At 29.3% G+C, this 16,134-nt stretch overlaps 1 protein-coding gene across 2 annotated transcripts in view; it reads left to right on the plus strand.

The window, feature by feature from the left end:
* Window positions 1–11,975: 11,975 nt before the first annotated feature.
* The window catches only part of LOC107448812 (carboxypeptidase D), a 233,923-nt gene continuing 229,764 nt past the window's right edge, over window positions 11,976–16,134 (plus strand). For both annotated transcript variants that reach the window (XM_021146849.3, XM_021146846.3), the window contains exon 1: window positions 11,976–12,227. In XM_021146849.3, coding sequence (XP_021002508.2) covers window positions 12,218–12,227 — 10 coding nt within the window. In that variant the 5' untranslated portion in view covers window positions 11,976–12,217. The remainder of the gene's footprint in view (window positions 12,228–16,134) is intronic.

The following is a 16,134-nucleotide window of genomic DNA, read 5'->3' on the forward strand; positions in this document are numbered from 1 at the left end:
AAGGCAACATAAGCAACAAATATGATAAAAAATACGAAACTTTTTCAAACAAAATGAATGTATTTTATATTATTTATAAATCATGCAAATCATGTAATATTTATTTCAAAAATCTGTAGAGGACGGTTTTTAAAAAGCAAGTAAAAGTGTTCGCTTTAAAATTGAAATATGTGCTGTGTCCTAATTTTATACTTCTCATTCTATTCACAAAAGCCTTTTATGTATTGAATAAAGTATTTTGTGAAGAAAGAAAGTGATTTCAAATAAATTAATGAAAAGAGTTTACGTAAACAGTTGGACAAGTTTAAGGTTTGTAATAATTATGAACAGAAAATGAAAAAAACTGAAATGACTTATTGAATTGGGGAATGAATTTCGTGGAATAACCCTTAAGGTTTTGAAATTAGTTTTTAAACACAAGCTTCTATAAATTTTTTTAAAATTTTATTCTGTGAATACACAGTAAATTCACAGTAAATGCATATAAGTAGTGAAAATAATTTAACTTGAATGTATAAGCTAACACAAAAGCCTCATAAAGGAATAATTTACATTTGCTTTATATTACAAATATTAAATTAAAGTTTACAGATATCTTTTTAAATGTATATGCATTTAATAAACGTGTTGTACTTTGCAAAAGACAAATAGACAAATATTGAATTAAATTTTGCGTTTAATTTTTTAAATGTATTTTTGTTACATGTTATTAAAATTGAAATACGTAGAAAATTCTAAAAAAATAATTCCTCGGGCAGTGTGAATATTAAATACATAAAAATTTATGCTCGTATACAGATTAAATATGAATATCATTAAACTTTGAAAAATTATATGGTTAGTTGAGAAAATTTTATTTCTAAGAACGAATTAATAATGTCAACCTGTCAAAATATTATGCCGCCGACCGGCCTGTGTAGGGGGCAGGGAACTGTCCTTTCATCAGAAAGGTTCTGGGTTCGAATCCCGGGAAAGGCATGGATGTTTCTCTCTCTCTATCTGTGTTCTATGCCCTTTCTCCTTTGTGTGTGAATGTGACCCGCCCTATTAACGGGTTGTGGTAGTGTGACGTGGGCGACGCTGCTCCACCGAAGTGGCTTCGCCACAGGTGCCCACTGGGTAACGAAAAGAGAGCTAGCATTTCTGGCACTTTCTGTGGCCAATGGACAATAGTGCCCACCATTAAAAAAAAATATTATACCTCAAATTTATTGAAAAAAAGCTGTTTCATTATTATACCTCCACGAAAACCTCCTACTGTTTTCCTGATAGCAAGGGGACTCTAACCCATGATCCGTCTACCACTGAGGATATTTTACGCCAGCACTGTAGTCAGTGCGATCTGTATGCGGAATTCGAATCGACCCGCCATTGTTGAGATTCGAACCCGGTTCATTTCAGTGGAATGTGAACGCTCTATGTTTATCTACGCTAAGCTGTGTTTATCAAAAATAAAGGTATCGTGTGCTAACTAGTGTCTTATTTTCTAAATCGTATCTTTACGCTTATACAAATAGGCTTATTAAGTGTCCCTTTTTGCAAGGTGTCTATTTGAAATCCATAGATGGAACTCTGTAGCTTATAACCTGATTTTTTTTCATTTCAATTGTCTTCGAGATAGAAACGATAACTTTGAAGTGGTCTCATTCTTGGTTGTCTAAGGTTTTCAAGCCTTGTATTATCTCTAGCGTTAAACAATTTTCTTTTAAATATTTACCTATTACCGTTGAAGGAAATCCTTATGGAACTCCATTATGGGTTGGCACACATTTTGAAAACCTCATCCCTGGCTTAATAGATACGGAGAAATTGATTAAAATGGACATACCAATAGATTTGCCAGAAAGTTAGAAAACTCTTATGCTATGAATGAGGCAATACTCTGTATCCAACTTTCAAACGTAGTTATTGGAAATCAGATGAACGCCCTGCTTCACTCATTGTTTTTTAGGAAAATACAATAAAGTTGATTTTTAAATGCACTCAACGAAAAATTAATCCAACTACATTTTACTCGTAAATGATTCGTTAGAAAAATCTTTAAATTTTATGCGTAAATGATAAGTGTGAAAAATCATTTAAATTTTACATGTAAATGATACGTGTGAAAAATCATTCAAATTTTACATATAAATGATACGTGTGAAAAAATCATTCAAATTTTACATGTAAATGATATGTGTGAAAAATCATTCAAATTTAACGCGTAAATGATACGTGAGAAAAATCATTTAATCAAATGTATTACATTTAGAAATCATTTTTATATTTATCATATATAAAGTATTCTCACATTGTTGTTGTTCATTTACGTCGCACTAGAGCTGCACAATGGGCTATTGGCGACGGACTGGGAAGCATCTCTGAGGATGATCCGAAGACATGCCGTCACAATTTTGATCCTCTGCAGAGGGGAGGGCATCCCCGCTTCGGTAGCCGGACGACCTGCACACGAAGTCGAGCACTTTACGGTAGAACAGTTTAATGAGTACCAATACCGCACACCCTCGGTCCCTACGCAGGCTGGCTGATTAAAGTGGTCACCCACCCTCACACTGACCGCAGCCAGTGATGCTTGACTTCGGTGATCTGCTGGGAACCGTGTCTTAACAATCAGTCCACTGCGGGACTTTCTCACATTGAACATTAACTAAAAATGAAGCCTTTTAGAATGTTTTTGAAATTTAGATGTAAGAATATGCAATTTAAATTTTAGTTAGCGAACGAATTATCAAAAACATTGGCTTGGCAAACAAAATGATTATCAATCCCAGATAGCTGGCAAACTTAGGGAAAACATTGTATTTTCATTTTTATTTGGTTGACATAGAAATATTGACTATTTAATACTTTTTTAAGCTCTGTAAAAATATTAATATGGCAAGCTTGTTTTCTTAAGGCTACAGTGGACCTTTATATTGCCAAAAATTGATAAAAATTTCGGTTTTTTTTTTTGGACATATTTAGACACTTGTTTCATTGCTTTTTCAACTGAATTTTTTTTTTTAAAATTTCGTCNAAATCATTTAATCAAATGCATTACATTTGGTAGTCATTTTTATATTTATCATATTCACATTCAACATTAACTAAAAATGAAACCTTTTGGAATGTTTTTGACTTAAATTTAGATGTAAGAATATGCAAATTAAATTTTAGTTTGCGAATGAATTATCAAAAAAAAAAATTGACTTGGCAAACAAAATGATTATCAATCCCTGATAGCTGGCAAACTTGCGGCAAACATTGTATTTTCATTTTCATTTGGTTGACATAGAAATATTGACTATTTAATACTTTTTTAAGCTCAGTAAAAATATTAATGTGGCAAGCTTGTTTTCTTAAAGATTGAATAAAAACATGCAGAAAACTTTACAAAAAAAAATCAAATTTTTTTTTAGTTTTTTCAGTAAACTTTGTTTTGGCCTTTTTTTCTTGTTCAAGCTCTGCAATGAAATATTTTGTTTGTGTTGAAAACTTAATGATCAGGCCAATCTTCACATTTAAATTTTTAAAGAAAGAAGAATGCGCAAATAAACTTTGTTTGAGGAACGGTCATAAAGTTTAAAATTAACATCGAAAAGGTGACTTTATTATCGGTTTACGAACGGTTTCTATTCTTGATTTGGAAATGATGATTCATCATCAATTTCAGAGTTTTTTTTAGCTTCCTTTTGTAAAGGCAGATTCAATCTTTATGTAAAAGTGTTGCTGGTGATAACTTATTGTGAACCTCACTACGCATAAACTAGCTTAGTTAAATTTAACAATGTTTCAAGCTTGCATGACTTATTTACCAATAATTTATAAATCTTGTTGTGCTTTGACATTGAATTAAACCTTACACTGCTATCTGGAAATATATTGCGTAAATAAAAAGAAAAACTGTAACATCACAAAATTTCTACTTACATTATTAAAATTGCCAGTTAACAATTACCAGTAAACAGTACTCAATTACCAGCAAACGAAAATAAATTTACTTTACTGTAAAATGTAGTTTAACTTTCAGAAATGAGTTAATTAGTTGGATTACTAATAAAATCATTATTAATTTAGCTGTCTCTTAAAAGACTCCTTTAGAAATTTCTTGCCAAATAGAAATCATACACTTAAAGATGTTTCTGACATAAATGTAGACTTAAAAATAAATAAAGTTAATGGCAGTTTGTTTACCAACATTTAGTTGTCAAACAATCAAATAAAAAGATTCTTGACAATTCGATATAACAGTTAACAAAAATAAAATGCTTTTATTTCAAAATAAGGATTACTTGTTAGAAGCGAGTTAAAGAATCACATTGCTTATAAAAACGTTCTTGGAAAACTCGTTTAAAAAAAATCTTCTTGCAGTTAGAATTTACTAGAAATCAGACGCTTTTAACTGTTTTTGAAATAAACTTAGACGTTAAAACAAATAATTTGAATAGTATCTCGCATAACGACATCTAATTGTCAAACAAATCGGCTAACTAAATGAAACGATCATTCCTTTTCAAATACTTTTATCCTTCATTTAGAGAACAGTTAACAAAAGTAAAACACTTTTAAAAGACGTTTATATACATAAGATTACAACTTTTAAAAGATGTTTACATATTACATTACATAACCATATTGCTTATAAGATCATTCGCATGAAACTATTATTCTTTATTTAATCAGCCACAACTCCTATATTCAGAATAAATTGGAGATCAATGGTTTGGAATGTTTATAACACAACATTTTACGTAATAAACAAATAAGTTAAATGGTAGTTTTCTCACCAAAATCTAATTCCCAATCAACCTGCCTACCCAAACAAAATGATTATTGATGATTTGGAAATCGCTTTATCTTTCAATCAGTAATCAACTCATTAAAACAAAACACCTTTTGTGTTTATGGGATGTTTACTTGAAGAAAACGGCATCACTAATTTTATTATTTTTTAAAAATCATTCCTATTTCAAAATACGTTTCATACTGCTTTCACGCACATTAAAATATAAATGGAGTCTGTATTCCAGAAAGAGAGTGAAGGAAGACAAGCGTATTATTTATTTGGTAGACAATATCCTCCAGAGAGAGGAGCTGGAAAGCGTAGTCGATTGTATATTTTATCAAATTAAGAAAGGAATTTGAAGACTGTTAGGAAAGATCCGTTACTTTTCTTGGCGTGAATTCAGATTTTGGCGTAGATTAGAAATGTTCCATGTCCTCTGGGGATTTGTGTGCTTACGCCAGGGAAGTCATTAAGTATGAAAGGAAGCAACTTTTAATGGATTGTAATACCTGGGTTTCTTTTGATCAGCATCGGATGCCGTGGGAATTCCTTTGAGGAAAGGCTTTATTCATCGAAAGTTCACATTTGCCGTGTAATTAACTTGCAGCCCACAAAACAAAATACTTTTGTGTGATCCATGGCAAAACGGAATTCAAATTTATTTCGTTAAACTTTAATCAGTAGTAGCTATAAATATTTATAGTTTTGTGGGATAACTCTTAGAAACAAAGTTGTAGCGACATTCTCATGAAAAGCATTTAAAAAAAATGTAAAGATGGTTCAAGATCTTATCGAAAGAACATTTTAAATAAAATTTCGAAAGCTGTCAGTGCGATGTTGTTCCATCACAATTCGGGCAACTTTCCAAATTTAACTTCTTCCATCTTTTTTTTGAAATCAGTTTAAAATGTTTTTAATTTCAATTCTAATTTTAAATGTTTTGCAAATTTTTAGGGAGTCTATCACTACAGTTATTCAATTCCTATTCACTAGTATATAAGATATATTAACTCTATTCTATGTTGAGGTATCTTTTCATAGATGAAGGTTGACATTGTCGATAACCCACGCCTCTCATTGGTATCCCTGACGTGATCTGAGCACGCTTTCCTCGACTGAAACGCCTTCTTCAATTTGAACACGCCTACTTCTATAGATGGTTCACATTGAACAGTTGACTTTTCCACTTATGACTGTCATTGTCTGCCTCCTCGTGCTATTGCTATTCAGTCTATATCACTCACAACCTCAACCTTTATACACTCGATTGCTAATGGAAAAATAGGAGCAATCACGACTGTGAACTTAATACAGCTCTCACGATCAGCACTTAAAGTCCGATGATCTAATACACCTGTCTCCCTAAACAGCAATTAGTCAACTAGTGGTATCCGTTCATCGAATTCTATCACAGATAAAACTCCTGTGGGGAAGTATTGAAGCGTGTCTATTACTTCAATTATTCAATTCCAATTTACTAGCATATAAGAGATATTAACTCGATTCTCTATGTTGGGGTACCTTTTCATAGATGAAGATTGACACTCTACAGTACTCTTCCACAAATGGTTAACCTTCCGATGTTAAATTTTTAGGAACGTGCTTTTTGGTGACATTTAATGTCTTAAGTGAGCTTTCCTCCTGTAAAGATTTTTGGCCTTTATTTTGTAAGCTAACAGCTCACTTGTTCGTCTGTATATAAATTTAGGTCATTTTATTGTTGATGAAAAATTCAGCTGCTCTTGTGAAATTCCAATATGAAGTAATGGCAAAACTGCTTGATGAATGTAACCTCTTATAATTAATCGTTAAAAAAAGAAATGCGGATGCATAATAATCAATCTATAAATTAAATTTAAAATAGCTTAAACTGAGTTAAAAAAGTATTAAAAGTTAGGTTTAAAATTAACTGAATAAACTGAATTAAGAAAAGGGAAATAAATATGCTAAATTTGATTGGGTGTAAGTAGGTGTAGCAACATACAATCAGATTTTCTTTTTGGAGTCCTAGTTATAGAAGTTTATAGTTTTTGTTCCTTTTGCACCAACAATTATTAAAATCTTGCATTAGCCAAAATTTTACATATAAAGACGATCTTATTGCTCTTCTTTTAGCAGTATATTGAAAATGCTTTAACATACTGCTAAATGAGAAGCTTTATGAGATAGTCATTAGCTTTTTGTTTCCAAACGCACTTGGAACCTTCTTTCTCTTCGTTAACACTCAAAGACTGTTATTTAGTTTTTTCATGCAATGAGCTCTGGGAAACTTAAGTATTTTGAAAAATAAATCAATTTTTCAAATAAGTCTAAAGTAAAAAAAAAATCAAATCGTTTTAAAAATTGATACTTCTTGTGATGCTATTATAGGCATCGCATGTTTCCTAGCTTTTGAAATTTTATAAGTTTAATTTTTTAATCTTTCTTAATCTAACTTTAATTGAATTAAACTGATTATCTAAATTCTATCATATTTCATTAAAAGCGAATATAAATATTTTATTCTCTTCTTAACAATCAATGCAACGGATAACTTTTTAATTCCGATGCAAACTATATAATTCATTAATTCACTGTCACTACTAAATTGAATATCGAAATCTATTTTTAACTCTTTATTCCTTAATCTACTTTATTTTTCTAAACGCAAAAATGTTTCAAATACTGTGTTATATCGATTCTCACGGTTTTTTTGGTGACTAAGTCATAGCCAAATTATTTAAATTGGGGAAATATTTGTTTTTAAACTGTTCCAAGGTACAACGCCTTCCCCTACAAAACACTCATGGGATGCATTTTAGGCGAAAAGAGTGACGATCAGGTGGTGATTGACAGACAATTTTTTATCGTCACTTAATTCATTTAGTTGATTATTACACCGCTAATTTTGCCCTATACTACGATAAAAATGTGCCTAAATAGTAATACTCAACTTTAAAGGCCATTAATGGGTAGTAGAAAGTAATACTATAAAGCATTTTGTTATATCATATAGCAAAAAAAAAAAAAAAAAAAAAAAAAAAAAAAAAAAAAAAAAAAAAAAAAANAAAAAAACGAAACGGTGAAACAGTAACTTGAATGACCATTAATGCAGCATGAGAATTAAATCTATGAAAGATTTTGTAATATTATATTGCACTAAAGGAGTGCAGACGATAATACATAATTTCAAAGACTGCAAAGAAATTAAGTATTTTATTCCGTAATTCCCGTTTTCAGCATTTCATTCCAGAACATCAATAATACTTTCTTCTGAAGGCTACTAAGCTATTTAACTCTTGGCATCATCATTTGAGAATCTTTTCAATTGATTCATAGATGCAGACATAATTCATGTTTCGAATTCCACTTAAAAATTATTTGAGAAAATTAGCTCTTTCATCAGTTGGAATAAAATAGTTCAAAGCTAATTCTAAAGCCATCCTCTGCTAACATGGTTGATCAAAAGACAGATTGAATGTGAGGAAATTACGATATTTCCTAATTTATTTAGAGAAAACAAGACTGAGACATAAATTAATTACCCTTCTTTGAGCTGAAAGTTTAGCTTTCTTGTTTTTCGAAAAGCAGGAGATAACACAGAATCGGGTAAAAGAAATAAATAGTTTTCATTGCCCGAATGAGATCTTTGAGGTTTTAAAATACCCTAAGCGGAAAATAAACGCGGAATTTTAATTGTTTCGCTATGAGTGAATGCAGAGTGGATTACGGTTTCAGTTAACGAAGCACGGTTTCCAATTTTATTTATTTTAAAAGTTTGGCCAAAGTTATCGTTTGCGCAGAGTGATTGGGTGGTTGTGTATGTACACAAGAGATTGCTTAATGAAGCGAATCTTTTTGTCTGAGAACAGCGAGAATTTTCCATGGATTCGCAAAAGAATTTATGTTCAGATCACTTGCACTTTGAAAATCAATGTTGAAAAAATATTTTTATTTTAACTGTAAGTTCTAATTTATACTTAAGTCATTAATGTTTGATGCATTTCTGTAAGAAGAATTACCATATTGACTGATACTATCTATAGAAAACTAATTGTTGAGCGAGAAATCTAATTCAAACTGTAATAAAAATTCATATTTCATAGCAGTTCAGTATAAATTCTTAATTGTTTAGTGGATGTAGTTTCATTGTAGAATTTAAGTATAATTTTTGGCCGTGGGAGATATCTCTGAATTTTGTTAGGAAGTAGAGATATTTATCACTGAAAAATAAAAAAATTTATTTAAGAAAAATTGAGTAATTATTTTGGGAATATGGCCATACTTAGAAATAATGAAAAAAAGAAAGGAAGTCCTTCAAAGGAATCAAGAGAATCATTCTCTTATCATCAAGAATTTCTGTAAATATGAAACTTCTACGGTTGAGGCTTAGAGGCAAAAGCATCCCAGTGCAATCGCCAATAATTCCGAACTAAAGATAAGAAGAATTATTCCCAACGGACAGTTAGGAACATGGGAAGAGATCCATGGTTGGCGATTGATTGAAAGATAACATAGCCAAAAATGAAGTCAACCCCCTGAATTATTATTAAAATTCAAAATAATTTGGAGAAAATTAATCGCCAAAAAGATTGTTGGAATAAGCATAACCAAGTAACTGAAGCATTTTTGTAGTAAGAAATAAAGAATAGTGAGTTATAAATAGATTTTGCTTTCGATTCAGTCGCCACGACAGTGAATTAATGAGTTTTATGAACCGTTACACTGATTGTTAAGAAAAGAATAAAATATTTATATTATCTTTTTATAAAATGGAATAAAAATTAAATAGTTGGTTTAATTTAATTAAAATTAGATCAGGAGAGATTAAAAAGTAATTTTATTAAATTGAAGAAATTTTAGAAGCTAGGGAATGTAATGCCAATTAAGGCGCTACAACATAAATAACAAAAAAAAATTTAACAGACAGATTGCATTTTGATACAATAAAAGTACGCAGAAGGGAGAGGAATAGTAAAGCACCAATCAAAATACAGTAAAAAGTTAATAACGGAAAACTTGTCCAATGAGGAGAGGAGGATAACCAAGCAAGTTCAGTCAAGGAGCAGAGAGAGTTATAAAATTCTACGTTATATAAGCTCTAACACGAAGAAATATAGCTAATGAAAAAAGAAAAAAAGATACAAACCTGATCCAAGAGTATCAAATATTTCTCTTCTTTGCACCACAAAAAAATCAATAAAACGTGATAAGTTCATTATATTATGGATTAATCGATTCTGTAAATAGTGAATTTTTGGAATATTTTTCTTATTTTCGTTTTCAAACAGAATTTTTTAAAAACTAAATAGTACTTATAGAGGCATGCTTAATCAATTGCTTATTAGTTCCGAAAAATTTGATTATTAGTTTTAGAATAATTCTTAGAAAAATGCTGGATGAGTGTTTTTCTATACTTTAAAGTTTTTGTCAACAGTTTTAAAATAAGATTTGGATTAGAGCAAAAAAGAATTTCATTAACAGTTTTCGAAATCATTTTTCGATTATCTAATGCAAATTTAAGAGTTTCGACTAAAATTTATCATGAATATATATTTATATATATATAAATAAAATTGTTCACAAATTTTATTTTATAAATGATTATTTTCGCATTGTCAAATCTGAATTTTTAATGTTTGAATAAAAACATATTATGAATATGTTTAAAAATAAAGTTTATTGTTGAAAGGATTTTATAATAGACGCAGTTGAATTTATAATTTCTTTTATGAAACAGTATTGTATAAAACTATTCTTAAAGAAATAAATACTTTTATATCCATGCAATGAAGAGTGCGAGAAAGAAAGTAATTTTTAACGTACTTTAACAGAAGTTGTGATAGTTGTCCATACATTTTTGATTATACTCTTTTTTTTATGAATGCATATTTTCTATTTGTTGTTTTCATTTGTAAAATTCATTAAATAATTAAGAAAATATTTTTACAATTACCTTTTTATAATAAGAAAAAAAGTAAATTTTAACAGAAATAGTGAAATTTACCAACACTTTAACCACATAAGGAAAACAGGTGTCTCTTTTATGTATGTATTTCTGACGCTATAATTAGAAGTAAAATTGTTTTAGAACTTTTTAATTAAAAAAAAAAAACAGTCCAATAATTATTAAAAAATCTGTTAGATTCTCGGGATCATATTTATTCTGAAATACAACCCCCCCCCCCGCCAAAAAAAAAGAAGTTTATAATTTCTTTCGTTCTTATTCAAAAATTTATCAATTATTGGTTTTGTAAATTAAAGATATTCAAATGACGAATTACTGCTTCTCTTAGTTCTAAATAACTGCAAATAAGAGAAAATTAATGTTTGGAAATGTGCCATGCTTAGAAAAAATTACCTTTAATGCAAAAATGGAGAACTGTATATATATATATATACACTGGTTATCATAAATTAAGGAAAAATCACAAAAATAGCGATAGCTCTTTCAAAAGTAAGCCAAACCGTGCAAAATTTGCATATGTTGTCCACTAAGAGTAGCTGAGTAAAATTGCAATATGCAAATTAGTGGCGCTGCACTNATATTTATTTATTTATATTGCTATATATTATATGGCTAAATATATAGTATTGCTAATATAGGTTATATTTCTAAATATAATATTTTTCACCTATTTCGACCCAAATTAATACATAACAATGAAAAATGTATGAAAAATATGTTTAATGAAAATTTAGCGTCAAAAAGTTAGCAGTTAGAAAAGTTAACTTTATTTTATGAATGGGCCTTACATTATCAAATATAAATTTTTAGTTTCTGATTAAAAATATATGTACAAAAATAAGATTTATTGTTAGAATGATTTTGTAATCAACGAAAATCTACCATCGATTTTCTTACTTCTAAATTTAACACTTAGCATTTCTGTTATAAACTATGATTTAAATAATCTTTTTGCTGTGATACTTATAAAAGTATCAACAAAATAGAAACTCTTAAAATTTTTCAAGAAAAATATCTCCTATTTTTGACATATTTTAACAGAAATTGTAAATTTTGTTTACACTTTAACACAACAAAGGAAAGTCAACCTTAATATTTTCTCCTGAAATAGTGCTAATGCGTTGAGCGACTATTCTCTCATAAAACTTCTTTCTTTGCGTCAATCACTTTGTTTTGTTGGAGAAAAACTCCAGAGAATGCCGAAAGATGACGTTGGTGGCGCTGCGATCGGAAGCCCAAGATAAGCGCCAACTCTGCATCGGCAGTTGATGTTTTTGAAGCAGCGTGGTCAGTGATCTACTGTTTTATTCTCTTTTGCAACTGTAAAGCTGTGTTCGTCGCTGCAAACTGTTTTGTCATCCTCTTAGCGATAGCGGTTTTTTATCCGGATTTTGTTTGTAGGTTTTGTCAAGATTCGTTTTTAGGTCTTGTAAAATAGTGAAGAAATTGTGTTGTATCTTCCTCAGTGAAAAGTTTTGGCTTTTTTTAAATAAAGATCAAAGATGGGTAAAGGTAAGGTGAAATTTTTTTTAATTAAACAGCTTTTTTTTCCATATTTTAAGATAATATTTTTTAATGCAATAGAGATAATTTTCTTGAATATATATAAAAGTCGACTTATATGATTGTGCAAAATTAAAACTATAGAACAATGTATTTTTTTGGAAAATATTTATTTAAAAATTAAAAGAAAAAAATTAATTCAGGTAAAATGAATTTTTTTAAGCACAGCTTTTCTTGTTGAAATCTTCTTATTATATAAAAAATGTAACGGCAATAAAAGTTTCTTATAATGAATTCAAATTCACATCTGAATTTGTGTTTTGTAAAAACTTCTCAAGGAATCATATAGAAATGTAAATAAAAAAAAGAACAAATCGGTGTAATATTTTAAAGCAAATGTAAAGTGCGAAAAGTAACGTTTCTTTAAGAAGGTAATTAAAGGAAAATAATAATTTAAAATTATGTTAAATAATGTAAAATGCATGCTTTTTTTAAAAAAAATAGTTACACATATCACTTAAATAATGATGCTGAAATTACATCAATGAAAACAATATTAAAGTAAAAAAGGCTTTTCTCAAAAAAAAAAAAAAAAAAATCGGGTTTCAAATGCAAAACGACAGAAGAAAAATTTAGACAGAAAAAAAAAACGCTTGATAGGGTTAAATTGATTAAAGAATGCATAAAAAAATTTACGAAATCCATGTGGTTAAAAAGGTAATTCTTCGCCTTTACATTTAATTCAAACAATTCATTGACTTAACTGGCTTTTATGATTAAAGAAATTAATTCTATTTTTAAAATAAAATTATAAACAGAAAAACGAATTTCTTAGTTTGTAAAGCCTTCAAATTGCCTCGACAAAAACATTAATTAAGTTTTAACGTTTGAGAAAAAGCGAGAGTTTTAATAGTTAATTAAGATTGCTATGCAAAAAAAGACAGTTTCTTACACCGGTATTTGTGTTACTTTATTTGAGGTTTAACTATCATTGAAATGGTAATATTAAAGAATAGTTAAGAAATAATTTTAATGAACGAAGTTTTATTAAATTATAGCGAAGTAAAGGTTTTATAAATGAGAGGAAAGTCATTATTATAGTTAAACTTATAGTAATTTCTGATTCTTGAACCATTTTGCAGTCTTTTTGGTTTAGACTTCCATTTATCCTTTCTACAGAGCCCACATTAAGAAGGAAATTTTTTTTTTAATATTTACTTATTTAAACTTTTTTTGAATTGTGCAGTATAAATTATTTTTAATGCTGTTTAAATAGTATTTTATTTTATGTTCGGAAGAGATTTTGTAAAATAAATAAATAAATAAATAAAACTTTTCTGAATTATTATTTATTTTTCTGATTAGAGACAACAAAAACTTGTCTTAATTTTTAGGATTAATTAGATTATCGATTAATCTTTTAATCAAACTTATTGAAACTATCGATATTTTTTGTGAAGGTATAGGTTAAGGGGATGTAGTTTAGAAATTTATATTATGTTTATAACTGCCGTTAAACAGTATTGTCAAGTCAGATTTGCACTTTTTAAAATTTAATTATTAAGCCTGAAAAATGTTGAACTCAACCCAGAAGACAAGGATACTGTCTGGATCAAAGTGGAAGGCCAATTGCGCTTTTGCATTAGAGGTTCTAAGAGACCTCAAACTACATTTGTGTTACACGCGAAGAAATACGCGAAAATCTTCCATGCACTGTAAAAAAACAGTTTCTGAAAATTAGTAACAACAGCAAATAATAGTCGAATTTAAAAAAAACCATGTATTCAAAATTGAAAGTGCATCTACTCATTTTTGGACAAAATGTATAAATTAAAAGTGATGTGGAGGAAAAATATGTGAAAGAGATTTTCGTTGGCTGTCGGCAGGATTCAAACTAAGGACCTCTGGATTCGTAGTAGAATAATCTCATAACCACAGTTGTACACTACGCAAAATAAAAAAAACTGACTACCCTGAATAACTTTTGATCTTAATGATCGGATTTTCACTTTCTAGGACTCATTCTTAATAGTTTCAGGGAGTAATCTCAAATATTAGTGCATTTAAGTTACGAAATCGGACACAAAAACTTATTTTCTCTGAATAAATATGCATTTTTTTCAACGGATTTGGATTTTTGAACCCCGAAATATAGAGGATAGCCGCAATCTGGGAAATATATTCCCAATAGTTTAGTCAGGAGAGCAGTCCAAAATTAAGACTCCTTAATGGTATTTTTTGCGTATTTCTCTATATCTCGAGAACGTCTAAAGAGAATTGAAATTTTTTTCACACAATTGTAAAAATAATTTGTTCAAAGATGATTCTATACAAAAAATAGATTTTAATAAACATTTACTATATTTTTAATTATTTTATTTATCGAGAAAATTTTGAATTGTAAGGTGCCTAATTTTTTACAGCGTTTTAAATAACATAATTTCCCAAGGCAAAATACAAAATTTTAGAAAAATCGCTCAAATAGTTCCTAGAAAATCGAATTTTAAAAAAAATCGTCTCTTAAAAAGTTGATTTGCTCAGGAACTATTTGACCAATTTTTTTGATGAATTTGAATTTCTAACCCCCATAACATAGAGGATAGCCGCAATCTAGAAAATATGATCCGAATAGTTTGGTCAGGAGGGCGATCGAAGGTTTGGGCACCTTCATGTTAATTTAATTTTTTTCGTATTTTCTCATATCTCAAGAACTTTTTAAGCAAATTAAAGGGAATTAAGCAGTTTTTTCACACGATAAAAAAATTCGTTTATCCGAAGGTAGTCCAATTCAAAAGCATGTTTTCTGTAAATATTTATTATTTTTTATTATGCATGTTTTTTTACTTTATTATATTTTATTATTTTATTTAATAATGGCCAAACATTTCTGAAATGTATGGTATACAATTTTTTGCATCATTTTAAAAAATGTAATTTTGCACGGCAATATACAAAACTTGAGCAAAATTGGACAAATAGTTTTAAAGAATTTGAACTTTAAAAAACTGATTTTTAAAATTTGATTTTTCAGGGCTTGTTTGAAAGATTTCGCTCATATTTTGTACTATGCCATGTAAAATTATATTCTTTGAAATCATGTAAAAAATTATATACCGTATAATTCAAACTTTTTCCACTATCAAATAGAATATAATGAATATTTACTCAAGTTTGCATGGAATTTTCTTTGAATAATGAATTTATAACCCATGTGCAAAACTCTTTCACGCTTAAAAAGTTCTGGAGATATGGCAAAATACGCAAAATATGAAATCTACATTAAGAGGTCTAAATTTAGGATCGTTTTCCTGACCTAAATACAGAGAGTGTATTTACCAGATTGCTGTTACTCCCTAGTTTTTGGAAGTCAGAAATGTGAATCCCACGAAAAATGGTTTGCTTAATCAAAGAAAGTAGGTTTTTGTGTTTGATTTCGTAACTTTTTTCGTAATTTTTTGTAATTCGTCTGCACTGACTAATTATCATATTTGGGGTCACTTCCTTGAACCATTAAGATTAAGTCCTAGAACGTGAAGATCCGATCGAAAGTTATTCAGGGTGGTGCGCTTTATTCCACACTGTACACTCCATTCTAGGAAGAGTTATGACGCTTTATATAGTGACCGCCCAATGACCCATCATGAAATGCTAATTTCCAATTTCAATGGTACAAAGGGTTGAAACTTGGATAATATGATCCCAATAGCTTAGTCAGGAGATCAGCAATTTCAATTTTACTTGTTGCTTATTTAGTTATATCCTAAGAACATTTAGGAGAATGGAATGAATTTCTTGATGTGCGTAACATTTTTGCATACACCGAAGAGCCATTACATTATGACCACCCTGCTAATAACATGTAGGACCACCTTTAGCTCTCAAAACTGATAGCTTCCGCGGTGGCATTGATTTCACA

The sequence above is a fragment of the Parasteatoda tepidariorum genome, chromosome 2, assembly GCF_043381705.1.
Source record: "Parasteatoda tepidariorum isolate YZ-2023 chromosome 2, CAS_Ptep_4.0, whole genome shotgun sequence".
NCBI classification, from domain to species: Eukaryota; Metazoa; Arthropoda; class Arachnida; order Araneae; family Theridiidae; genus Parasteatoda; species Parasteatoda tepidariorum.